We start from the raw sequence: 27,507 nt of genomic DNA, 5'->3' as shown, positions 1-27,507 counted from the left end.
GATAGTTTAGGGGTTGTACCACTTCTTGATTATACTTATGGTTCTTGTTAGAGTTTTGATACATTGACTTTCAGGTTCTAAGTGTTACTTCTTCATTGTTTTGTTAGACTTTTGGAGTTTATGGGAACTCTATTTCTTTTTCTTAGCATTTAAACCTGCTTCCGTATCTTTAAATGCCTTAGTTTGATTAAGTTGTGTAGTTCTTGGTTAGCTAATTAGTATTAATGGTTCTCCCACAGGAGGGTTAGTGTGGTTGCCAATCACGATGGTCTGGGTCGTGACAAAGTTGGTATCAGAGCCTAGGTTCGTTGATCTCGATGTACCAAAACGTGTCTAATTGCGGAATGGTACGGAGATGTCTGTACTTTTCTTCGAGAGGCTATAGGACTTTAGGAAATCTCTTTGTTTCTCTTGTCTTGTTTCCTGCTATAACTTGATTCTAATTGGTATCTGGCGATTCAAATTGGTATCTAACCTCCTTCACTCTTCTATCCATAGATGGTTAACACTAGGTTCAACGGCGTCAGACCCATAGCTTCCGACAATGCTCCAACTAAGGAATCTGCAACAAGAGGTTACAGTTGAGGCAAGGGTAGAGGAAGAGCTAGGGGTACAGGCCGAGGAAGGGTGACGCCTACTAGGGATGGAGCATCGGTTGGAGATGCTTCCAGAAATAAGGCCTCTCACGCGCACCATGAAGAGGTAGAGAAAAATGTAGAGGTTGAGAATGAGGAAAATGTTGGACAAGATGAAGAGGTACAGACTGAGACTACATGTATTCCCCCCTTAGACCAAGTGTTAGCTCAACATATTATGTCGTTCTTGAAAGGATTGGTTGGTCCTGGAGTGCTTCCCTCTGTTCAAACAACTGAAGCTCACGCCAATCCCCCTATTGATATCACTGTCCCCAATGTGGGTGGAACTGTAGGTAATGATGCTTTATTCCGTTCTTTGTTGGGTACTGTTATGACTGGTAATGAGCATGAGATGTTGACTAAGTTCTTGAAGTTGAAACCGTTTGTTTTCCATGGTTCTGAGAGTGAGGACGCATATGAGTTCCTCCTATATTGCTATGAGAGACTTCACAAGTTGGGAATTGTCTATCAGCATGAAGTTGAGTCTGTGACTTTTCAGCTTCAAGGTAAGGCTAAGCAGTGGTGGGAGAGCTTATATGGAATGCAGATTTTCAGTTTTACCCCCACTCACTTGGACCCAGTTTTATGCTCTATTCTTAGAGAAGTATGTGCCTCGAACTTTCAGATATCGCAAGAAAGATACGTTTATGGCTTTGGAGCAAGGTGGTATGTCTGTGGCTGCTTATGAGGCCAAGTTCCATGCCTTGTCTAGATATGCTGCGCAATTGGTAACTACTGAGGAATAGATGATCCGTCTATTTGTTAAGGGGCTTAATTCTAAGTTGCAGGTATTGTCCGTTCATATGACCTCTGCAGGAAAAAGCTTCAATAAGGTAACTGACTTTGTGAAGAAAGTGAAGAGGGTGAGGCGAGACGATCAAGCTAAGGCATTGGCTAAGAAAGCCAAAAATTCAAGCAACTTTCAGGGATCTTACCCCAGAGATTCAGGGAAGCCAACACTTGCAGCCCGGCCAATGCAGTCCGCTATGCCCGCTTTTACAGGTAATTACTCTCGAGCTCTACCTCAGAATTTGATTCAGGATAGCCAGGGAGCCGTACCTTTGGCGGGTAGCAAGCCATCTTTTGATCGTACATGTTACAACTGTGGAGAACCCGGGCATATAAGGAGAGATTTCCTCGACCCGTGCATGTTGAATTCTTCACAACAGCAATCTAGAGCACTGGTACCCGTGAGAAATGGTAATAATGGTCTAGGGCGTCCACAAGGTAGGCGAAGAGGAAATCAGCTAGGCCGCGGAGGTAGGGGAAATGGTAACGCAGTCAGAGGTACAGTGCATCCAGGCAGGGAAGTCACTCGTCACGATGATAGGGTTCAGTGTTATGCCTTTTCAGGCAAGACCGAGGCAGAAGCGTTTGACACAGTGATCATATGTACTATTTTTGTTTCTGACTGGATGGCTAATGTGTTATTTGATCCCGGTTCTACTTATTCTTATGTGTCCGTGCGATTTGCCTTGGAATTTGCTATGATTTGTGATATACTTGATTCCCCCATCTGTGTTTCTACCCCAATTGGAGAGTCTGTCATAGTCACCCATATCTATCATGTTTATCCTATTTTGTTTATGAGTTTTCAGACTTGGGCTGATTTGGTGATTTTGATATGATTGACTTTGATATAACTTAGGCATGACTTGGTTGTCCCCCTATTACGTTATGATTAACTGTAATACTAAGTATGTGACTCTAGAAATTTCGGGAAGGGAAAAGCTAGAGTGGGAAGAGGTGTACATGCCTAAGCAAGCTAAAATCATGTCCTCCATTCGGGCTAGGAAACTGGTAGGGGAGGGTTGTTTGACTTATTTGGCTCATATTCAAGATGTTGAGGTTGAGTTTCCATCTATTGAGTCTATCCCTGTGGTATCAGAATTTAGAGAAGTGTTTCCTAATGATTTGCCTAGTATTTCTTCGGATAGAGATATAGATTTCTGCATTGATTTAGAACCTGGTACTCATCCCATTTCCATCCCTCCCTATCACATGGATCCGACAGAATTAAGAGAGCTTAAAGCTCAAATTCAAGAACTTCTTGATAAAAGATTCATTCGTCCTAGTGTTTTCCCATGGGGTGCTCCAGTTTTGTTTGTTAAGAAAAAAGATGGCAGTATGAGGATGTGTATAGATTACCGGCCATTGAATAGGGTCACCATTTGAAACAAGCATCTACTACCTCGAATAGATGATCTTTTTGACCAATTGCAAGGTGCATCAATTTTCTTTAAGATTGATCTAAGGTCTAGCTACCATCCGTTAAAGATTAGGCCTGAAGATGTGCCCATGAAAGCTTTTAAAACCCGCTATGGGCACTATGAGTTTCTAGTTATGTCATTTGGATTGATAAATGCGTCTGCAACCTTTATGAGTTTGATGAATGGTGTGTTCAAGCCATCTCTTGATTCGTTTGTTATCATCTTTATTGGCGACATTTTGATCTATTTGAAAAGTGAGGAAGAGCATGTCGACCATCTTCGTATTGTTCTGGGTGTTCTTTGGAAACAAAGGTTGTATGCAAAATTTTCTAAATGAGAATTTTGATTTACTTCGATTGCATTTTTGGGGCATGTAGTTTCAAAAGAAGGGGTAATGGTAGATCCCCAAAAGATTAAGGTGGTGAAGAATTGGGTTCGACCTAGCTCTGTGACGGAAGATAGGAGTTTTGTAGGGGCTCGCTAGCTCCTATCGTCAATTTGTGAAGAACTTTGCTTCTATAGCCACACACTTGAAAAATTTGACCAAAAAGGAGATATCATTTGAATGGACTGAAAAATGTAAGGAGAGCTTTCAAAAGCTCAAGACTCTCTTGACCACAACACATATTCTAGCACTACCGGATGAAGGTAAATATTTTATTATTTATTTTGATGCTTCACATTCGGGTTTGGGTGTGGTGTTAATGCAGGATAAGAATGTCATAGCCTACGCATCACGACAATTAAAGGTGCATGAAAGGAATTATCCAATAAATGATTTGGAGTTGGCAGCGGTAGTGTTTGCTCTTAAGATCGGGTAGAATTATCTTGATAGGGTTAAGTGTGAGGTGTTTACTGATCATTGTAGTTTACAACATGTGTTCACTCAAAAGGATCTGAATTTGAGACAACGAAGGTGGAATGAGTTACTCAAAGATTATGATCTGACCATTCAATACCATCCAGGTAAGGCTAATATAGTGGCGGACGCTTTGAGCCAAAAATCGGTGAGTATGGGTAGTCTAGCTTGCTTGAGTGTACCCAAGTGACCTTTGGCTAAGGAAATTCAGACCTTAGAGTCTATGTTTGTGAAGTTAGGCATCTCAGAGAAAGGTGGGGTGTTAGCTAACATTGAAGTAAGGGCTACGTTCATTGAAGAGATCAAGGCCAAACAGTTTGAGTATGAAAATTTGAATGAACTTAAGAAAAAGACTGCGATTAGTAAGACACAAAAGGCCACTCTTGATGCGAAAGGTGTACTCAACCTTAAAGGAAGGATTTGTGTTCCTCGAGTTGATGACTTGATTCAGAAATTGCTGACAGATTCTCATGGATTGTGATATTCCATTCATTTGAGTGTGACCAAGATGTACCGAGATTTGAAGCGAATTTATTAATGGTCGGGCATGAAGAATAATATAGCGGAGTTTATGGCTAAGTGTCAAAATTGTCAACAAGTAAAGTATGAACATCAAAGGCATGCAGGTTTGCTCCAGAGAATGCCAATTCCATAATGGAAGTAGGAAAGGATAGTTATGGATTTTGTGGTTAGTCTTCCCAAGACTTTGGGGTAGTTTGATTCTATTTGGGTAGTGGTTGACAGGCTGACTACATCAGCCCATTTTATTCCGATCAGAATAGATTATAATGTTCAACAATTAGCTAAGGTTTATGTGAAAGATATAGTGAGGTTACATGGGGTGCCCCTTTCTATCATCTCAGATCGTGGTACGCAATTTACCTCTAAGTTTTGGAGATAGTTACATGATGAATTGGGCACACAACTCACTTTTAGTACAACTTTCCATCCACAGACGGAAGGAAAATCAGAGAGGAATATCCAGTGTTAGAAGACATGTTGAGGGCATGTGTTATTGATTTTGGAGGACATTGAGATAAATTCCTACCGTTATGTGAGTTCTCCTATAATAATATTTATCACTCCAGCATTGATATGGCACCATTTGAGGCACTTTATAGGAGAGGATGTAGATAACATGTAGGATGGTTTGAGGCTGGAGATGTGAAACCTTTGGGGGTTGATTTAGTGAAGGATGCTCAAGATAAAGTGAGAAGCATCCAAGCTAAGCATTTAGCGGCCCAGAGTAGGCAGAAGAAGTATGCAGACCATAAGGTAAGAGACATGACATTTTAGACTGGTGAGAATGTTCTTCTTAAGGTGTCACCCATGAAAGGGGTGATAATATTTGGCAAGAAGGTCAAGCTAAGTCTTCGATACATTGATCCATTTGAGATTCTTGAATGTGTAGGGCCAATGGCTTATAGATTGGCTTTACCTTCTAACCTATCGGGAGTTCATCGGGAATTTTATGTGTCCATGGTGACGAGGATTACATCATAAAATGGGACTCAGTTGTGTTAGACAAAGACCTTCAATATGAGAAGGAACCGATTGCAATTCTTGATCGTGATGTTCAAAAGCTATGGACCAAGGAGATTAAGACCGTGAAAGTTCAATGGAAGCATCATCCAGTTGAAAAAGCTACCGGGGAACTGAGAAGGACATGCGAGACAAGTATCCCTAATTGTTCGTCGATTCAGGTACTACTCCATTCCTTTTTTAGCCTATTTTTTCATAAGTTTGCTACTTGGGGACGAGTAATGGGTAAATTGGTATCTATTGTAATGACCGGTTCCCATTGTTATAGAAAAGTCAACGGGGAAAAACTTTGGGCCGGAAAACTTTTTGGTAGTAACTTGAAATTTCTCAACCTAGTCCAGATTTATACGAAATCAAAATCAATGAGGTGTAGGGAAATCGGGTAACAAATGGGAGATCTAATTACGAATTTTATTACACGAGGACATAGCTAAGATGTTAAGGAACATGTACGACTTTATGGAATTAAATTCGGGCAAGTAGAACTCACGAAATCGATCTTAGCTTGAGAGGATAGTTTTTAAGTGTCATGGGATGAAAGATTGTTGTTAAATGAGGGTTTGGGAATTCTTAAATTTGCTCACTGTTTCCGTGCAAGCTGCTAAGACGGGATTTTACCGCCAGGGCGGGGCTGCTTTAGTAGGGTGAGGACCGTTGTGGCTGGACAAGTGCGACTTAAGTCGGAAATAAAGCTCAAAAATATTTTATTCTGCACTTTTCGACTTTGAGAGATAAGAAACGACTTTCATAATAGTTTTCCACCATTCTTGAGGCTAAAGGTAATGTTTTCACTCCCCAAATCCATTTTTTGATCCGTAGAACTTAGTTTCTTAGGTGATTATTGTTGTGGAAGGGTTTTGGAATTGTTTGGATGGTGGGAAAATCACTAATTTTGGATATTCGGATCTTGAGTATGATCTAGGGTTGATAGTGTTGACTTTAATCTGGGTAATTAGACATCATTTATTGATTCCCGTGTTATTATGATTGTTTGTAGACCAAGAACAAGCGGAAAGAATCCGAAAAGGGAAGGATCAAGTTTCTTAGGGGATTCAAGCTTTGTTTGATGTAGGTGATGGTTATGATTTCATGTTGTGTGATGTATGTTTGTTCTTGCTTCATTATAATATATATATGTATGCGAATGTTGCATTATTGATCACACTAATTGTAAATGAAGATAGATGAATGATGAATGCCATGAATCATGACTTGATTGTATGATTTGAGAAAATACTTGTGATTGTGATTGAGGCTTGTTAAATGGATCGGGTGTTGCGTTCCAACACACTAACTTGGATCGGTTGACACGTTTCGACATAAATATGGGATCGGTTGACACGTTTCGGCATAAATATGGGATCGGTTGCCACGTTTCGACATAAGCATTGGTTTGTGTACCATGAACCGCTATACTAACAGTTTAGGTTTGGGTTCCATGAGAGGACCATTGACTTGACATAACTGTATATCTTGAGAATTATGAAATTGTACGTTGTTCATAAATGAAGTTGATATTGTATATGTTCGGTGTATGCATGTTATTATTATGTTGTAATGGCTTATGTATGTTGCACTTAGTGAGATAGCTGCGTGATCCTACCAGTACACTGTGGTTGTGTACTGATACTGCACTTGCTCTTTTTTTGTTGAGTACATGACATCTTCAGGCGGCTATTGACAGACCTCGCTTAAAAGATCAGTGATCGTTTAGAATTCAAGAGTGAGCTAGTTCTTCTGGGCTGCCATCAGTTCTCTTTCTGTTTATGTCTACATTCGGACTTAGAATTTCTATTTAGTTATTCGTATGATAGTTTAGAGGGGTTGTACCCCTTCTTGTTTAGATTTATGGTTCTTGTTATAGTTTTGGTACATTGACTTTCAGGTTCTAGGCGTTACTTCCGCATTGTTTTGTTAGACTTTTGAAGTTTATGGGAACTCTATTTCTTTTCCTTAGCATTTAAACGTACTTTCGTATCTTTAAATGCATTAGTTTTGATTAAGTTGTGTAGTTCTTGGTTAGCTAATTAGTATTAATGGTTCTCCCACCGGAGGATTAGTGTGGGTGCCAATCACGATGGTCTGGGTTGTGACATTTTTCTATCAAACTTTTGTATTGTTCTTTGTTTTCAAAAGACTCATCATCTGATCTCCTTGTTAAACCATCTTTCTCTTGTGTAGTCAACTTCATGTTTGCCTTAAGTGGTGTCTAAGCTAGTTTAACACTTTCTAGCCTTACATGAAATGATCTCTAGTGCAATTTTGATTGACTAGAATTTCTTTTCCAGACCTATTAAATTTCATACAAAAAAAACACTTAAGTTCTCCAATATCTTTGATCTTAAAAACCTTGTGTAGAGAATCCTTAGTGTGTTCCGTGAGGGCCATAATTGACATAAGAAACATAGTTGGATAGAGGATATAAAGTCGAGCTAGCAGAAGGTTAAGTAACAATGTTTGATGACTAAAGAGGTTTTTTAAAGATTCTGATAGATTTCCTTTGAGGTGGAACCGGAAGAGGAGGTGGTAAAGAAAATGAGTGGGCTATTGAGCAATGATGTCATAAGGTTCAGGATCAAGAGGTGTTAGGATCAACAAAAAACATCAGGAACAACAATGTTACTAATTTCAGAAGAGACTTGCAAAGTAAAATGAGTTTCAAGAAAAATCACATTTCTATTCACAAAAAACCTTTGTTTGGCCATGTCAAATAATATGTACCCTGTAGTCACATTGGAGTACCCCATGAACACTTCTCTGACAACTCTAGTGGCAAATTTATCAACTCCAGCCAATGTGCTAGCAAAACACGAACAACCTAATGGTTAAGACAAGGTTTTCTCCGGAAGAAAACTTCATAAAGTGATTTACCATTGAGAATCTGAGATGGTAACCTATTGATAATGTAAGAAAAATCTAAGAATACAGTATCCCCATAATTTAAGAGGAATAACACCTATAAACTTAAGTGCTCTTGCTATCTCTAATAAGTGTTTGTGTTTTTTTCTCAATTACACCATTTTGTTGAGGGACATGAACACATGTTCTATAGTGATAATGCCTAGGTCTTTGAAATAAACTTGCACTTAATCACTTATAAATTCTCCACCATTATTTTTCCTATCACCTTGGACTGAAATATTGAATTGAGTAAGAACCATTTTAAAAAAATGTTTGAGAACCATCAACACATCACATTTGAATTTTATCAAATAAATCCAAGTAATTTTGAAGAAGCATCAATAATTGTGAGAAAGAACCTATTTCCATCAAAAGTCTGTGTAATATAAGGATCACATACATCCAAATGCAATAAAGCAAACACAAGCTAGTCTCACTATTAGCAAAAAGGAGTCTAGTATGTCTAGTGGATGTACATATTTCACAACAATCTAAAACAATTTTACAAGCATTCATTGTGTATCCAAAAATATTCTCTATTAATCCTATTGATGAATGAGCTAATCTTCTATGCCACATCATGATGTCCTTATTTTCACCATGAGTTGTGAATACATTAGAAACTCTTTATCTGGTACTCTCAAAATTACTTGATTCTTGTGAAACCAACAAGTACACCCCATCTTGCTCCTTATCAATTCCCTTCAATTTTTTAGTGAGAGGTCCTAAAATAGAAAGAATCTAGGATAGAAAGATACAAAGCAACTGGGTTTTATAGTCAATTTTGATACTCACAATAGATTATATTGAAAGTTTGGGGAAAATAAAATATTTTGTAATTCTCTAGTTTATGTTGTCTTACGGCTTCCAAGGTGTGTTACTAAAGTCACTCCACCATTTGGTAAATGAACACTTATATTATGATCTGATTTAACCAACTTCACATTGATCGATATATTCATATTTGAAGCCATAGTTGCCCCATAATCAACTATCCACTTTATTTCCTCTACTTTAATAAAATAAGTTTGGGCAATATCTGTTGTCACGCCCCGAGAATACACCCTCGACGTGGCTGGCACACGAGAACCATTGTTGGCCCCAAGAGAACCCTTGGCCTGGCTTACTTATTCAGCGGAAGACTTACCTTAACAATATAATCTCAAAACAAAACTTTCAAGAGATATAAACTTAGCCAAAATGGCAACTGAAGTTTGTAAACAACATCTGAATGATAATATAAAGATAACTGAACTACTAACTGTCTATGAAGCCTGTAAAAACAACTAAGATGGATGTTGGGACAAGCCCCATAACATCCTAATGAACTGATAAAATAACTAAAAGCAATAAAAGGAGTCCTCCGGAATGCAAGGAGGCTCACCAACTGACTCTGGAGTGCTCACTGGATCAACGATGCGCTGGATGTCAATCCTAGTTACCTGCGTCTGCATCATAATAAGATGTAGGCCAACTGGCATCAGTACATTGAATGTACGAGTATGCGAGTTGGAATGCTAAATACAACATAGGCTTGAAAGAAATCTGAAGAACTTACCTGGCTCAACTCAACTCAACATAACTGAACTCATTTCAATGTAAAGCAGTTTAAAACAAGTGCAATATAAAGAAAAGTTATTTAAAACATAATGTCAACTCTGTGTGTAAGCAAGGATACAAAACAACTCTGACTTGTATGTGAAAATACAATAAACTATGTATATAAGAATACAATTACTATTGTGGGAGTTTCTCTAACCGACAACCATCATGTAAGAGCTATTGTGATGATACAACGTTTTGCCTCACGCTGCCAGGGTCGTCCTATACCTTGCCTAGGGTATAGAACTTGAGCTACTAAGTGGATCCACTAGTCTATGCTAAAAAGCACTAAAGGAATCATCTAAAAAGTATGACCCTTTTCTACCCATGGTGGCTACATGGTTTATGGGGGCTGTGAGTTGTCTGAACTCTCTCCCATATCGATGTTCCATACTACTCCAAAAAATAATATAATATTAGCTCTTATTTTTTAAAAACATACTTCTTCTGTGATTTGAGATTAGTGCTCAAAAACTTAGCTCAAAGGCTATCTTGGAAATCAAAGTTTCCCCTCTTGCTTCATTTAGAAAGCGATTACTCTTTTTTGAAAACCAGCCTGAAGACTCTTTGGAAATCGAGGTTTCCTTTCTTGTTTAAATGTGAAAACATTTTAAACCCTTTGGGAATACATAGTCCTCATATACTTTTGAAGAAATGAACTTCAAGCTTTACTCTTTACTGAACTCAAAACTTAAGTCTAAAAACAAAGTTAAAACGTTTGCAAAAGACTTTTGGAAAACTTTAAGAACTTCTCTAGACTTTGATCTTAACTGCTCCTGACTTGACTCTTAACTGTTCCTTGAATTAAATTATGGATTCAAGGATTTTGATTTGTGATAGGAAGGATCACATGATGTTTAGGAATGATCTTAAATAGCTAAACATGAGAAAAGTCACGAAATCACCGTCTTGAAACAAGTCCGTGACGCGGAGGTGTTTTAAATAATTACTCGCAAAATTAAATTTTGAGACAGAGGAGTCCGCATCTTAACCGCGACGTGGAGAAACTTTTTGGTCACTGGAGAGCAAGTCCGCGACGCAGACTTGCGTGCCAGATCACGCTGGACTTTTTCCTTCTCCGTTTTACCACCCCAATTTACCTAAATTCGAATATTTTTCTCAATAACTCTTTAGATTCAGATGCCTAGCATATGTACCTAAGAACCTAACTCAAAACAACTCTATAATTCGACTCAAAGATCTCAGAAACTCCTCAATTCATTCCAATTCAAGAACAACATTCAAATTCAAGAATACATGTCAAGAACATCAACTTTCAAACTCTATTAGGACGAATTTCGCTGAACTAAACATGTTTGGCGCTTGGGTGAATGAACCCAATGCTATGAAAGACTCATATACCTTGTAAGATAAATTCCTTGGCAAAATCCACCACCAAATCGCATGATCTTAGCGAAATCTGAGCTTTTCTTCTCCTTTCTCCTATTTTCTCCAAGCCCTAGCGTGAATTTCCAATTGACTAAACTGATCTCATTCTGATTTGACCCTTAATTAATTCACTAAAATGAATTAAATTAATTGGGTAAGGAAAAGACTAATCTACCCTTCAAAAAAATCTGGATTAGACTTTCCTTAATCGCACAGCCCAACTTCCAAAGGGCATAACTCACTCATACAAACTCGAAATCGCGTAAACTCGGCGGTGTTGGAAAGATCATTTCAACCATATCTGGAAGAATACCTAACTCATCCTGATCTAGAAGTTATGGTCGTTTGAAGTTGACAAAAAACTCAACTTTAACACACTTAACAATTTCCAGATTTTCTTTATACCTTCCAAAAATGACTATTTCCTCTTTTTAAATTCCTCTTTAGTTCTTTCTAGTTACAGGGTGTTACAATATCTCCCCCTTGGGAAAATTCTTCCTCGAATGAGATTATTCTTACTAGGCTAAGGGTGGTAACATCAAGTTCAAACACCCAACAATCAAATGCAAACACCCAACATGCTCACTCATAATTTAAATAGTACTAAGAAGAGAATTAGTACCTTGGTCTGCATTTTCTCCGAACTCAAAGAGATGTGGATATCTCTTTTTCATATCCTCTTCAGCTTCCCAAGTAGTTTCTTCAACAAATTGATTCCTCCAAAGTACTTTGGCTGATGCTACCTCTTTTGTCCTTAAGTGTTACTTAGTCTATCATCTCCCCACTCATGGAAGAGCTAGCCATTTCTCTTTGACTCTCCCTCTCAACTAGCGTAACATATGCCTTATTGAGANGATTGATTGTGACTAATATATTGTGTATCATGAGGAGTTATTAATACTGGTCATCGACAGATTCAATATAATGTGCCATCAATGTGACCCTTTTGTTTCCTTCTTGGAATCTTCCATCATCAAGGCACAATCTTTTAGGTCCTCCAAAGACAAATACTTATTTGTCAGCGGAAAAATTATTCACATTTCTACTCCATTTTACTAATAGTAGTACTTTGTTTTATTTTATTTTATATAATAATAGTATATTTTTTTTCTTTCTGAATTGGAGGGTTGTGGGGGAGGGTTTCTTGCTAGCTAGTGTCCTCAACAATAATGGCTATCACTAACAACCCATCTTTTTTGATAGACATATTCCAAGAATTTAACCTTATTATATATTCTTTGCTTTTGATGATGTTGTCTTTAACTTTCTGGATTTCTTCAAGATTTTTCAATTCCAAAATCATCTCCTTCCATCTTCGTGGAAAATCACTCCTACTTTTATTTTACGGAAAAGAATAAAACATATCCTTAAATTATATAAAATTGAATAAAAATGTCATTCTTTAATAGCATGATTCGAAATTATTTTGGTTCAACAATGACTTTTAGTAACTTTTGGAGAAAAATGTCTTTTTTTCTATAATAAATGTAACTATTTTTTTCTTTTTTCAACATATTCTTTTCCTAATAAAAAAATACTCCCTCCGTCCACAATTGTTTGGCAGGTATACTAAAAATAGATGTCCAAGATTAATTGTCAATTTAAACAATCAAGAAATAATTAGTCATTTTTTCCAATTCTGCCCTTAATGATAGTGTAGTTCAATTGAAAAGTTATGTGGACTTTTGATATTCTTGGTATTGTAGGGTTATATTAGTCTAACTACACCTTGTATTAAATTTTCCTTGAGGGATGTGCATGACCTTACCCTGACAAACAATTGTGGACGGAGGGAGTATATTATAATCCATCATTAATTTTCATATATACAAGATCACAATAATTCATCATTAATTTTTATTTAAATAATGATAAAATCTTTTGCCCAATAAAATAAAAAATATTTTTGTTTCTCAATTGCTAATATAATCATTGGATTTAAAGTTAAGATGGAACAATCATGATGCCATAAAACAAAAATATTTTTTACATTAATTCAAATTATAAAATATCTTCAAATACCATTGATGGAGTTATTATTGACACTTTTTTTCATATTGAATTTAAAGTATCTTCAAATACCAAAGATGGAGTTATTATTGACACTTTTTTCTCATATTGAATATAAAATCAAGGATCTATTAGCAAGTGTTTATCCTAATTTCTATTTTAATTTGAAAAAGATAAACAAATAAAAATATTTTCTATTTTTTATTAGAATTTTTTTAATCCTTATCAAAATGAAAATTAATAATGAGGTTACTTTTATCTTATATAGATGACCTTTATTATCAATTTAAAAAATATGTTTCGTAGTACTATTTTAATTGATAAACGGAGATTAAAAAGACAAAAAAAATATTTTCAACTTTTTATATTAGTTAAAAGAATTTTAAAAGAATTATTTTTAAAATTAATATTTTATTAGACATTTTGACCCAAAGGTAGTAATAAAGATATTTTTGGATCAAAATTTTAACGGCGGAGATATTTTGGATCTAAGTTTTGACAATAAAGATCTTTTAGATCAAACTATTTACAGATGATATGTTTATTTAATTTTACGTAAACTAAAAATATTTTTGACCCTTTATTTATTTATTTTATTATTAATATCTGAGAAGGACTTCTCTTATTCAAATTTTATGTATTTTAAAAAAATGAAAGAACCATCAAGTTCACTGATTGTCATAATCATTATCTTACTAGTCTTTCTCAATCCTCTTTACAGTATTTTATAAGTGAAAAAAAAGCATAATACATGAGCATAATACATGAATATATACTTTAACTTGGCGTCAACTGACATTTATATCATTTAACTTTGAGTGTGTATAAATAGACATTTAAACTTGTATAAAGTTGAACAAATAGATACATTCGTCCCACGTGACATCAGTGGCGGAGCCAGAATTTTCATTAAGGGGGTTCAAAATCTGAAAAAATAGACACATGAAGTAGCCAAAGGGGGTTCAACATCTACTATTTATACCTAAGAAGTTATTTTAACCATGTATATATTATATGATTTTCCGTCGAAGGGGGGTTCGGATGAACCCCCTAATAGTAAGGAGGCTCCGCCACTGCGTGACATACTACATGGTAATTTGTGTCCTACATGGTGTCCTACATGTATTATGTCACATAATTAGACTCATGTATTTAGTTGTTCAACTTTATAAAGTTTAAGTATTTACTAGTACACACCCGAAACTAGAAACATAAATATGAAATGAGATCAAATTAAAAGGTACATTTATTTATTATGCAAATAAAAAACCAATGCCCCTGTCCCCTTTTCTACATCTATTGTCTTTTACATTCTCTTTTTTTTCGGGAATCAATCAAGTAAAGATTCTTTTATAACAACAATAGAAGAAAAAAAAAGCTTTAAGTTAATTTTATTAGGTAAATGATTCTTTTTAAAGATTAGGAATAATTCGCTTAACAATGTGCAGACTTAAATCCTAGCCCAATAATCTTAATTCATAAGTGTTGTTAGTTTTCAGAGAAGAAAATACATAACAATCTGATTTTATTTTGTTATTGAACAAGTAGGAACATTAGTTTGATAAACCAACAAAGAAAAAATTTATGAAAGTAAAACTACTAACTTCATTATAAAACAGATATTTATAGAGTTTACAAGTAAACCAATTCCTAAGGATAAGATTAAAAAACTAACTAAGGATAAGATAGAAATTAATTAACTGCTAAACAGTAAATAACTACCCTAACTACCCTACAATACAGAGAACATGGACTGTTGCAGTTCTTATGCATATTTCTAACACTCCTCCTTGCTTTAAGAGCTGCAAACTCCAAGTTTTTGCCTGAGAAGTTGAAATTTATTGCCTGATAATGGTTTGGTGAAAATATCAGCCAACTGCTCTTCAGTTTTGCAATAGAGCAGAATCACGTCACCATTATTTTGCACTTCCCTCAATAAGAAAGGCTTGATGTTGAAGTGTTTTGTTTTCCCATGAAATATAGGATTATGAGAAATTGCTATCGCAGATTGGTTGTCCACAAATACTTCAGTTCCCTTTGTCTGATTCATGTGCAGATCACCAAAATTTTCCTCAACCACAATGCTTGATTCACTGCTGCTGTTGCAGCCACAAATTCTGCCTCTGCAGTGGATTGAGCCACAATGTCCTACTTCTTTGAGCACCACGAAAACATTCCTGAGCCAAGACTGAAACAACATCCAGATGTGCTCTTCATGTCATCGGCGGATTCAGCCCAATCACTATCAGAATACCCAAGTAGTTTCAGATCTAATTTTTTCTAAAACTTGACACTATAATTGATGGTACCTTTGATGTATCTGACAACTCGTTTTGCTGCTTTTAGAGGCACCTCACTAGCACAATGCATGAACCTCGATAGAATGCTTACATCATACAAAATATTGGGTCTTGTAGCTGTGAGATACATCAAACAACCGACTAAGCTTCTGAAGTACGTTTCCTCCACTTTCTCTGCTCTATCATTCTCGCTTAGTTTCTCTTTTTGGTTCATAGGAGTACTCATCTCCTTGCAATCTTCCATGTTGAACTTCTTGAGAATTTCCTTAGGCATATTTCTTCTGGCAAATGAAAACTTCATCCTGTCCCTGCTTGATTTCCATACCAAGAAAATAAGACATTAGACCATGATCAGTCATCTCGAAGGCTTGCATCATTTCTTGCTTGAAATCCTCGATATGCCTTGTATTGCTTCCTGTAACTAGTACAACATCCACATATATAGACACAACAAGAATATCAATGCCATGATGTTTAAGAATAAATAGTAGATTCTGATAGACTTTTTTCAAAGCCTAAGCCAAGTAAATGGCCATCTATTCGACCATACCAGGCCCTTGGTGCATGTTTAAGTCCATAAAGTGCCTTTCTTAGCCTATAAACTTTGTCCTCATTTCCTTTCTCCACAAAGCCTTCAGGTTGCTCAACATAAATTTCTTCCTGAAGAAAGCCATTAAGGAATGCTGATTTGACATCCATCTGATACACTTTCCAACCCAATTGTGCAGCAAGAGCAAGAAGTAACCTGATAGTGTTAAGCCTAGCTACTGGTGCAAATGTATCAAAATAATCCACACCAAAAATTTGAGCATACCCCTTAACTACAAGTCTTGCTTTATGCTTGTTCACTGAACCATCTGCATTTAGCTTGGTTCTAAAGACCCATTTCAACCCAATTATCTTTCTGTCTTCAGGTTGATCAACAAGCTCCCAAGTCATGCTCTTCTCAATCATAAACAACTCTTCTTTCATTGCAGCCACCCATTTTTCATCATTTTTGGCTTCATTGTACCCAGAAGGTTCACATACTGCTACATTGCATCTCTGATATATATCAACGAGTTGTCAAGTACCTTTGACAGGTAAATGATCCACCATTTCATCCTTCCGTGAGAGTGATATTTTCTTTTCAAAAAACTTGGTAGGAGACTTTTCTGCTTTGTCAGAAGTATTAAGGACAGATTTCTTTGAGTCTTCCCAACACCACTCTTCATTCTTTATAAAATACACATCTCTACTAAAGATTATATTTTCAGTTTGTGGTTGGAAGACCTTATATGCCTTTGAAATTGAACTATATCCAATAAAAATGCCTGGGACAGATTTTTTATCTAGTTTATCCCATTTAACCTGAGGAATGTAGGAAAAACAGAGACAATTAAACACTTTAAGAAAATTTAACGATGGTTTAAATCCATACCAAGCTTCAAATGGAGTTCGGTCTTTCACTGCCTTTGTGGGAAGCCTATTTTGAAGAAAGACTGATGTATTTGCTGCCTCTGCCCAAAATTTCTTTGGCAAGTTCTTCTCGTGCAACATGCATCTGATCATCTCCATAATGTATCTGTTCCTTCTCTCGCTTACTCCATTTTGTTATGGAGTATAAGGAGTAGTAAGCTGATGATGAATCCCTGCTTCCTCACATAACATGTCGAACTGGTAAGAAGTGTAGTCCCTTCCATTACCTGTTCTTATAGACTGGATTTTACAGTTAGCTTCATTTTCTACTTTTGCTTTGAACTTCTGAAAGACATTAGCAGCCTCTGACTTATGCTTGAGAAAATAAATCCAGCACATGCGGGTTAGATCATCTATAAAAATGATATAGTAAAGACTACCTTTTACTGAAGGAGTCCTTTGAGGTCCTGCTATATCAGTATGAATTAATTGCAATTTGTTCGAGACTCTCCAAGTTGTCTTTGGAAATGGAAGTCTGTTTTGTTTTCCATATTGACACGCAAGACAATTTGAAGAATGTACTTCTAAAATAGGCAAGTCTGTAACTATTTTCATTTTTTGCATTTCAACCAACCCTTCATAGTGATAGTGTCCGAGTCTCTTGTGCCATACTTCTGCAACACTTTCTTTTGCTGAAAAAACAACATGCTCCTCCTCAGATGGATCTAATGAGAAAGTTTTGCCTCTCATTCTTACTTTAAACATTTCTTGATTTGAAGCATCATTGATCAAGCAATGATTATCTTCAAAATTAAATTTGTAGCATTTTTCCATCAATTGACCAACACTAAGCAAGTTTTGATCTATGTCAGGTACATAAAGCACACCAGAAATTGTTTTAGTACCTGAATGACTTGGAATAGCAATGGTTCCTTTCCCTCTTACATGAAGATGGTCGCCATTACCTATTCTGACTTTAGTAATGGTCGTGGGCTTCAATTCCTTGAAGAGAGACATGTCATTTGTCATATGATTAGTGCATCCACTATCAATCAGCCAACACTCTCTCGATGATCTACTTGAAAAATATGTAGCAAGAAAGAGTTGATCTTCCTCTTCACCATCAACAATTTGAGCCTCTGCTTCTTGTTGTTGACCATTGTTCTTCCAAATGACAGCTTCATTCCCAAGTTGATTGCATTTACTACATCTAGCATCAGGCCTTCTCTAACATTTATATGGTGGATGACCTTTCTTGTTACAATGCTTACAAGGAGGATAACTTTTCTTTGAGTGTCCACTTTTTCCTTTGGTAGTACCTGCTGAAATGCCTTCACTATTTTTCTTGTTCTTCTTCTTTTTGTTTTTGCCTCCATCTTGAGGCTTGGCAAACAATGCTCCCTCGGTATTTCCTTCTTCTGTCATGACTCTTCGTTGTTCTTGTGCTTGCAAAACATTCAATAACTCTACGAAGGTGATCTTGGACAGATCCTTAGTGTTTTCCATAAGTAGTTATGGTTGCTTCAAATCTTTCCGGCACAGTTACCAGAATCTTTTCAACAATACGTGAATCATTAAACACGGAATCAAGTAATCTTACCCTGTTTGCTATGTTCAAGAGCCTTTCAGAGTAATCTTTGATGGTTTCAGTTTCTTTCATCTTCTGCATCTCGAAATTTCTTATAAGATTTAGCACTTGCATACCTCTGATCCTTTCATCCCCTTCGTATTCTGCCTTGAGATAATCCCAGATGGCTTTTGCTGACTTTAGAGACATAATTCGAGTGAAGATTGAAGAAGATACTGCTGAAAATAAACATGCCTTTGCCTTTGATTTTCTGGTTTTCCTGTCTTTATGGTTTTTGATCTGGGACATAGTAGGATTGTTAGGCAACAGAGGAACTTCATAATCCTCTTTGACTGCCTCCCACATATCCATGACATCTAGATAAGTTTCCATTCTTACCGCCCAAATCTGATAGTTATCACCATTAAAAACAGGTGGTGCCATTACAGAAAATCTTTATTCTGCTTCCATGATTGATAAACTTGTCTTCTTGATTACAATCGTAACTTTGATGAAACACCCACAAATCCCTCAAGAAATAACTGCTCTGATACTAATTGTTAGTTTTCAGAGAAGGAAAAACATAACAATCTAATTTTATTTTGTTATTGAACAAGTAGGAACATTAGTTTGATAAACCAACAAAGAAAAAATTTATGAAAGCAAAACTACTAACTTCATTATAAAACAGATATTTATAGAGTTTACAAGTAAACCAACTCCTAAGGATAAGATTAAAAAACTAAGGATAAGATAGAAATTAATTAACTGTTAAACAGTAAATAACTACCCTACAATACAGAGAACATGGACTATTGCAGTTCTTATGCATATTTCTAACAAGTATAAATACTATTATTTTTTTGCCAAAATTAGAAACAAACTCAATTTTGCTTCGTCTTTCAACTCTCATTAGATGAGTGATCAATTGAACATTTTTTTTGTCAAAAAATTTAATATTGTATATGCTATTCGATTTTTTCAGTTGGTTAGGGGTAATATGTAGCTTTTTATAACTTCAAAAAACTAGTTGTTTGTTACAAACCCCGCATCCAAATTGTCAATTTTCACATACAATCTATTAAGGATCAGTTCAGATATTGAAGAAGAGAGAAGAAGATGAGAGTATATTGACCTTATTTCTATAACTAGAAACTGACTCATTACAGTGAATCATGTGCACATATATACACCATTGTTCCTAACATCCATTAACTGCATTTCTACAACTAACTAACCAACTAATTTAACAAACTTAACTGTCAATTACTCAAATGCCCTTCTACACATTATTATCAAGTTAGTCATGTGTCATTACTCCCGTCAAACTAGTGGGTGCAAAAACATTCAACACACCTAGCTTGCCTACTAAATATTCCTTCAATAAAGAAGTAAGCCATACCACCTCAGACACTGCATTTTTCATACCCATATATTTTATGTGCTGAACTTCTAGAAATTATATTCTGCTTATTGAATTTCCATGGTGTCAAGGAGTCACCATGCTTGACCAAAAAACCTGAGACTGATCTTCTAGTATTAAGACATAACGCCCAATTTGCATCACAGAAAACACTCAACTTATTTATTTTATTTCTACTCAATAAGATCTCAAGTCCTGATTCTCTTTTAACATACTTCATCACTCTGAGTGTTGCCTCCAATGTGACTTCTTTGGTTGGTGCAATAACTAGCTAAGTGTTTGAATTGAAAAAGCTATATCTGGCATTTTTTAATGTCAAATATAATATTTTTTGTAATGACCGGTTCACGTCGTTATAGAAAAGCCAACGGGAAAAAACTTTGGGCCGAAAAACTTTTTGGTAGTAACTTGAAATTTCCCAACCTAGTCCAGATTTGAACATAATCGAAGTCAATGAGGTCTAGGGAAATCTGATAACAAATGGGAGATCTAATTATGAATTTGATTACATGAGTGCATGTGTACATAGCTAAGACGTTAGTAATCTTTACGACTTTACAGAATTAAATTCAAGCGAGTAGAACTCCCAAAATTGATCTTAGCGTGGGAGGGTAGTTTCTGAGTGTCATGGGATGAAGGAGTGTTGTTAAATGAGGATTTGGGAATTCTTAAATTTGCTCATTATTTTCGTGCAAGCCGCTAAGGCAGGATTTTCCCGCCAGGGCGAGGCCCCTTTAGTGGGGTGAGGACCGTTGTGGCGGGACAAACGTGACTTAAGTCGGAAATAAACTCCAAAAACATTTTACTCTGCACTTTTCGACTTTGAGAGCTAAGGAACGACCCCAGGTGTTTTCTTGACAGTTTTCCACCATTCTTGAGGCTAAAGGTAAGGTTTTCACTCCCCGAATCCATTTTTTGATCCGTAGAACTTAGTTTCTTGGGTGAGTATTGTAGGGGAAGGGTTTTGGAATTGTTTGGATGGTGAGAAAACCCTTAATTTTGTATATTGGGATCATGGGTTTAATTAGGGTTGATAGTGTTGACTTTAATTCGGGTAATTAGAAATCATTTATTGATTCCCGTGTTATTATGATTGTTTGTAGACCAAGAACAAGCGGAAAGAATCCGAAAAGGGAAGGATCAAGTTTCTTAGGGGATTCAAGCTTTATTTGAGGTAGGTGATGGTTGTGATTTCATGTTGTGTGATGTATGTTTGTTCGCGCTTTATTATAATACATGTATGTATGCGAATGTTGCATTATCGATCACACTAATTGTAAATGAGGATAGATGAATGATGAATGCTATGAATCATGACATGATTGTATGATTTGAGAAAATACTTGTGATTGTGATTGTGGCTTGTTGAATGGATCAGGTGTTGCGTTCCGACACACTAACTTGGATTGGTTGCTGGCATAAAAATGGGATCGGTTGCCACATTCCGGCATAAGCATTGGATTAGGTACCACAAATCGATACTCTAACAGTTTGGGTTTGGGTTCCATGAGAGGGGCATTGACTTGACATACCTATATATTTTGAGAACTGTGAAATTGTACGTTGTTCATAAATGATGTTGATAGTGTATATGTTTGGTGTATGCATGTTATTATTATGTTGTAATGGCTTATGTATGTTGCATTAATGGGATATCTGCGTGATTCTACCAGTACACTGTGGTTGTGTACTGAAACTGCACTTGCTCTTTCTTTGTTGAGTACAAGGCATTTTCAGGCGGCTATTGACAGACCTCGCTTAGAAGATCGGTGATCATTTCGTATTTAAGGGTGAGCAGTTCTTCCGGGCTCCATGAGTTATTTTTCTATTTCTGTCCACATTTCGAACTTAGACTTTCTAGTTAGTTATTCGTATGATAGTTTAGGGGTTGTACCACTTCTTGATTAGACTTATGGTTCTTGTTAGAGATTTGATACATTGACTTTCTGGTTCTAAGTGTTACTTCCGCATTGTTTTGTTTGACTGTTGGAGTTTATGGTAACTCTATTTCTTTTTCTTAGCATTTAAACCTGCTTCTGTATCTTTAAGTGCCTTAGTTTTGATTAAGTTGTGTAGTTCTTGGTTAGCTAATTAGTATTAATGGTTCTCCCACCGGAGGGTTAGTGTGGGTGCCAATCAAGATAGTTTGGGTCGTGACAAAGTTGGTATCAGAGCCTAGGTTCGTTGATCTCGATGTACCAAAACGTGTCTAATAGAGTCTTGCGGAACGGAGACGTCTGTACTTTTCTTCGAGAGTCTATAGGACTTTAGGAAATCTTTTTGTTTCTCTTGTCTTCTTTCGTGCTATAACTTGATTCTAATTGGTATCTGACGATTCAAATTGGTATCTAACCTCCTCCACTCTTCTATCCGTAGATGGTTAACACTAGGTTCAACGGTGTCAGACCCATAGCTTCCGTCAATGCTCCAATTGAGGAATCTGCAACAAGAGGTCACAGTTGAGGCAAGGGTAGAGGAAGAGCTAGGGGTATAGGTCGAGGAAGGGTGGTGCCTACTAGGGATGGAGCACCGGTTGGAGATGCTTCCAGAAATGAGGCCCCTCACCTGCACCATGAAGAGGTAGAGAAGAATGTAGAGGTTGAGAATGAGGAGAATGTTGGACAAGAGGAAGAGGTACAGACTGAGACTACATGTATTCCTCCCTTAGACCCAGTGTTAGCTCAACATATTATGTCGTTCTTGAAAGGATTGGTTGGTCCTGGAGTGCTTCTCTCTGTTCAAACAACTGAAGCTCACGCCAATCCCCCTATTGCTATCACTGTCCCCAATGTGGGTGGAACTGTAGTTAATGATGCTTTCTTCCATTCTTCGTTGGGTACTGTTATGACTGGTAATGAACATGAGATGTTGACTAAGTTCTTGAAGTTGAAACCGCTTGTTTTCCATGGTTCTAAGAGTGAGGACGCATATGAGTTCCTCCTAGATTGCTATGAGAGGCTTCACAAGTTGGGAATTGTCTATCAGCATGAAGTTGAGTTTGTGACTTTTCAGCTTCAAGGTGAGGCTAAGCAGTGGTTGAGAGCTTATATGGAATGCAGATCTTCAGTTTTACCCCCACTCACTTGGACCCAGTTTTATGCTCTGTTCTTAGAGAAGTATGTGCCTCAGACTTTGAGATATCGCAAGAAGGATGCGTTTATGGCTTTGGAGCAAGGTGGTATGTATATGGCTGCTTATGAGGCAAAGTTCCATGCCTTGTCTAGATATGCTACGCAATTGGTGACTACTGAGGAAGAGATGATCTGTTTATTTGTTAAGGGGCTTAATTCTAAGTTGCAGGTATTGTCCATTCATATGACCTCTGCAGGAAAAAGCTTCAATGAGGTAACTAACTTTGTGAAGAAAGTGGAGGGGGTGAGGCGAGACGGTCAAGCTAAGGCATTGGCTAAGAAAGCCAAAAATTCAGGCAACTTTCATGGATCTTACTCCAGAGATTTAGGGAGGCCAACACTTGTAGCCCGGCCAATTTAGTCTGTTATGCCCGCTTTTACAGGTAATTACTCTGGAACTCTACCTCAGAATTTGATTCAGGATAGCCAGAGAGCCGCACATTTGGCAGGTAGCAGGTCATCTTTTGATCGTACATGTTACAACTGTAGAGAACCTGGGCATATGAAGAGAGATTTCCTTGACCCATGCATGTTGGATTCCGTGCAACAACAATCTAGAGCACTGGTACCTGCGAGAAATGGTAATAATGGTTGAGGGCATCCACAAGGTGGGCGAAGAGGAAATCAGCGAGGCCGCGGAGGTAGGGGAAATGGTAACGCAGTCAGAGGTATAGTGCATCCAGGAAGGGAAGTCACTCATCACGATGATAGGGTTCAGTGTTATGCCTTTCGGGCAAGACCGAGGCAGAAGCGTCTAATGCAGTGATCATATGTACTATTCTTGTTTGTGACCGGATGGCTAATGTGTTATTTGATCCCGGTTCTACTTATTCTTATGTGTTTGTGCGATTTGCCTCAGAATTTGCTATGATTTGTGACATACTTAATTCCCCCATCCGTGTGTCTACCCTAGTTGGAGAGTCTGTCATAGTCACCCATGTGTATCATGCTTATCCTATTTTGTTTATGGGTTTTCAGACTTGGGCTGATTTGGTGATTTGGATATGATTGACTTTGATATATGTTTGGCATGACTTGGTTGTCCTCCTATTACGTTGTGCTTAATTGTAATACTAAGTATGTGACTCTAGAAATTCTGGGAAGGGAAAAGCTATAGTGGGAAGGGGTGTACATGCTTAAGCAAGCTAAGATCATATCCTTCATTCAGGCTAGGAAACTGGGAGGGGAGGGTTGTTTGACTTATTTGGCTCATATTCAGGATGTTGAGGTTGAGTCTCCATCTATTGAGTCTATCCCTGCGGTATCAGAATTTAGAGAAGTGTTTCCTAATGATTTGCCTGGTATTCCTTCAGATAGAGATATAGATTTCTACATTGATTTAGAACCTGGTACTTGTCCCATTTCCATCCCTCCTTATCGCACGGATCCGGCAGAATTAAGAGAACTTAAGGCTCAAATTCAAGAACTTCTTGATAAAAGATTCATTCGTCCTAGTGTTTCCCCATGGGGTGCTCCAGTTTTGTTTGTTAAGAAAAAAGATGGTAGTATGAGGATGTGTATAGATTACCGGCAATTGAATAGGGTCACCATTCGAAACAAACATCTATTACCTCGAATAGATGGTCTTTTTGACCAATTGCAAGGTACATCAGTTTTCTCTAAGATTGATCTAAGGTCTAGCTACCATCAATTAAAGATTAGGCTTGAAGATGTGCCCATGAAAGCGTTTAAAACCCGCTATGGGCACTATGAGTTTCTAGTTATGTCATTTGGGTTGATAAATGCGTTTGCAGCCTTTATGAGTTTGATGAATGGTGTGTTCAAGTCATCTCTTGATTCGTTTGTTATCATCTTTATTGGGCGACATTTTGATATATTTGAAAAGTGAGGAAGAGCATGTCGACCATCTTTGTATTGTTCTGGTGTTCTTTGGAAACAAAGGTTGTATGCGAAATTTTCTAAGTGAGAATTTTGATTGCCTTCGGTTGCATTTTTGGGGCATGTAGTTTCAAAAGAAGGGGTAATGGTAGATCCCAAAAAGATTGAGGCGGTTAAGAATTGAGTTCGACCTAGCTCTGTGACGGAAGTTAGGAGTTTTGTGGGGGCTCGTTAGCTCCTATCGTCAATTTGTGAAGAACTTTGCTTCTATAGCCACGCATTTGAAAAATTTGACCAAAAAGGAGATTTCATTTGAATGGACTGAAAAATGTGAGGAGAGCTTTCAAAAGCTCAAGACTCTCTTGACCACAACACATATTCTAGCAATATCGGTTGAAGGTAAATATTTTATTATTTATTTTGATGCTTCACATTCGGGTTTGGGTGTGGTGTTAATACAGGATAAGAATGTCATAGCCTACGCGTCACGACAATTAAAGGTGCATGAAAGGAATTATCCAATAAATGATTTGGAGTTGGCAGTGGTAGTGTTTGCTCTTAAGATCTGGCGGAATTATCTTTATAGGGTTAAGTGTGAGGTGTTTACTGATCATTGTAGTTTGTAACATGTGTTCACTCAAAAAGATCTGAATTTGAGACAACGAAGGTGGAAGGAGTTACTCAAAGATTATGATGTGACTTCAATACCATCCAGATAAGGCTAATATAGTGGTGGACGCTTTGAGCTAAAAATCGGTGAGTATGGGTAGTCTAGCTTGCTTGAGTGTACCCTAGTGACCTTTGGCTAAGGAAATTCAGACCTTGGAGTCTAAGTTTGTAAAGTTAAGCATCTCAGAGAAAGGTGGGGTGTTAGCTAGCATTGAAGTAAGGGTCACATTCATTGAAGAGATCAAGGCCAAACAATTTGAGTATGAAAATTTGAATGAACTTAAGAAAAAGACTGCGATTAGTAAGGCACAAAAGGTCACTCTTAATGCGGAAGGTGTGCTCAACCTTAAAGGAAGGATTTGTGTTTCTCGAGTTGATGACTTGATTCAGAAATTGCTGACAGATTCACATGGATCACGATATTCCATTCATCCGGGTGTGACCAAGATGTACCGAGATTTGAAGCGAATTTATTAATGGCCGGGCATGAAGAATGATATAGCGGAGTTTGTGGCTAAGTGTCAAAATTGTCAACAAGTAAAGTATGAACATCAAAGGCATGCAGGTTTGCTCTAGAGAATGTCAATTCCAGAATGGAAGTAGGAAAGGATAGCCATGGATTTTGTGGTTGGTCTTCCCAAGACTTTGGGGTAGTTTGATTCTATTTGGGTAGTGGTTGACAGGCTGACTATGTCAACCCATTTTATTCCGGTCAAAATAGATTATAATGCTGAACAATTAGCTAAGGTTTATGTGAAAGATATAGTGAGGTTGCATGGGGTGTCCCTTTCTATCATCTCAGATCGTGGTATGCAATTTACCTCCAAGTTTTGGAGATAGTTACATGATGAATTGGGCACACAACTCACTTTTAGTACAACTTTCCATCCACAGACGGACGAAAAATCAAAGAAGACTATCCAGTGTTAGAAGACATGTTGAGGGCATGTGTTATTGATTTTGGAGGACATTGAGATAAATTCCTACCGTTATGTGAGTTCTCCTATAATAATAATTATCACTCCAGCATTGATATGGCACTATTTGAGGCACTTTATAAGAGGGGATGTAGATAACCTGTAGGATGGTTTGAGGCTGAAGATGTGAAACCTTTGGGGGTTGATTTAGTGAAGGATGCTCAAGATAAAGTGAGCAGCATCTAAGCTAAGCTTTTAGTGGCCCAGAGTAGGCAGAAGAAGTATGCAGACCATAAGGTAAGAGACATGGCATTTTGGACTGGTGAGAATGTTCTTCTTAAGGTGTCACCCATGAAAGGGGTGATGAGATTTGGCAAGAAGGTCAAGCTAAGTCTGCGATACATTGGTCCCTTTGAGATTCTTGAATGTGTAGGGCCAATGGCTTATAGATTGGCTTTACCTTCTAACCTATCGAGAGTTCATCAGGTATTTTATATGTCCATGTTGAAGAGGTATCATGGTGACGGGGATTACATCATAAAATGAGACTCAGTTGTGTTAGACAAAGACCTTCAATATGAAGAGGAACCGATTGCAATTCTTGATCGTGATGTTCGAAAGCTAAGGACCAAGGAGATTAAGTCCGTGAAAGTTCAATGGAAACATCATCCAGTTGAGAAAGCTACTGGGAAACTGAGAAGGACATGCGAGACAAGTATCCCTAATTGTTCGTCGATTCAAGTACTACTCCATTCCTTCTTTAGCCTATTTTTTCCTAAGTTTGTTACTCGGGAACGAGTAATGGGTAAATTGGTATCTATTGTAATGACCGGTTCTCGTCATTATAGAAAAGCCAACGGGAAAAACTTTGGGCCAAAAAACGTTATGGTAGTAACTTGAAATTTCTCAACCTAGTCCAGATTTAGACGAAATCGGAATCAATGAGGTGTAGGGAAATCTGGTAACAAATAGAAGATCTAATTACAAATTTTATTACACGAGGACATAGCTAAGACGCTAAGAAACACGTACGACTTTACGAAATTAAATTCGGGCGAGTAGAAGTCCCAAAATCGATCTTAGCTTGAGAGGGTAGTTTTTAAGTGTCATGGGAT

The 27,507-nt window shown here is 37.2% G+C and overlaps 2 protein-coding genes across 3 annotated transcripts in view; both read right to left on the bottom strand.

Moving 5' to 3' along the window:
- Positions 1–27,507, bottom strand: part of LOC125846928 (urease accessory protein D) — a 586,865-nt gene that overhangs the window by 531,621 nt on the left and 27,737 nt on the right. The gene's annotated exons all lie outside the window — the stretch shown is intronic.
- On the bottom strand, positions 18,321–18,909 carry LOC125846933 (uncharacterized). Its single transcript, XM_049526637.1, has one exon. The coding sequence runs from the start codon at positions 18,855–18,857 to the stop codon at positions 18,339–18,341; it is 519 nt and encodes a 172-aa protein (XP_049382594.1). The 5' UTR covers positions 18,858–18,909; the 3' UTR covers positions 18,321–18,338.

This window comes from Solanum stenotomum, chromosome 12 (assembly GCF_019186545.1).
Source record: "Solanum stenotomum isolate F172 chromosome 12, ASM1918654v1, whole genome shotgun sequence".
NCBI lineage: Eukaryota > Viridiplantae > Streptophyta > Magnoliopsida > Solanales > Solanaceae > Solanum > Solanum stenotomum.
This window is presented reverse-complemented; position numbering and strand designations above follow the sequence as displayed.

What these genes read in the sequence shown, in the direction of transcription:
- LOC125846933 (XM_049526637.1), bottom strand. Translation starts at nt 18,857, where the DNA reads ATGGCACCACCTGTTTTTAATGGTGATAACTATCAGATTTGGGCGGTA.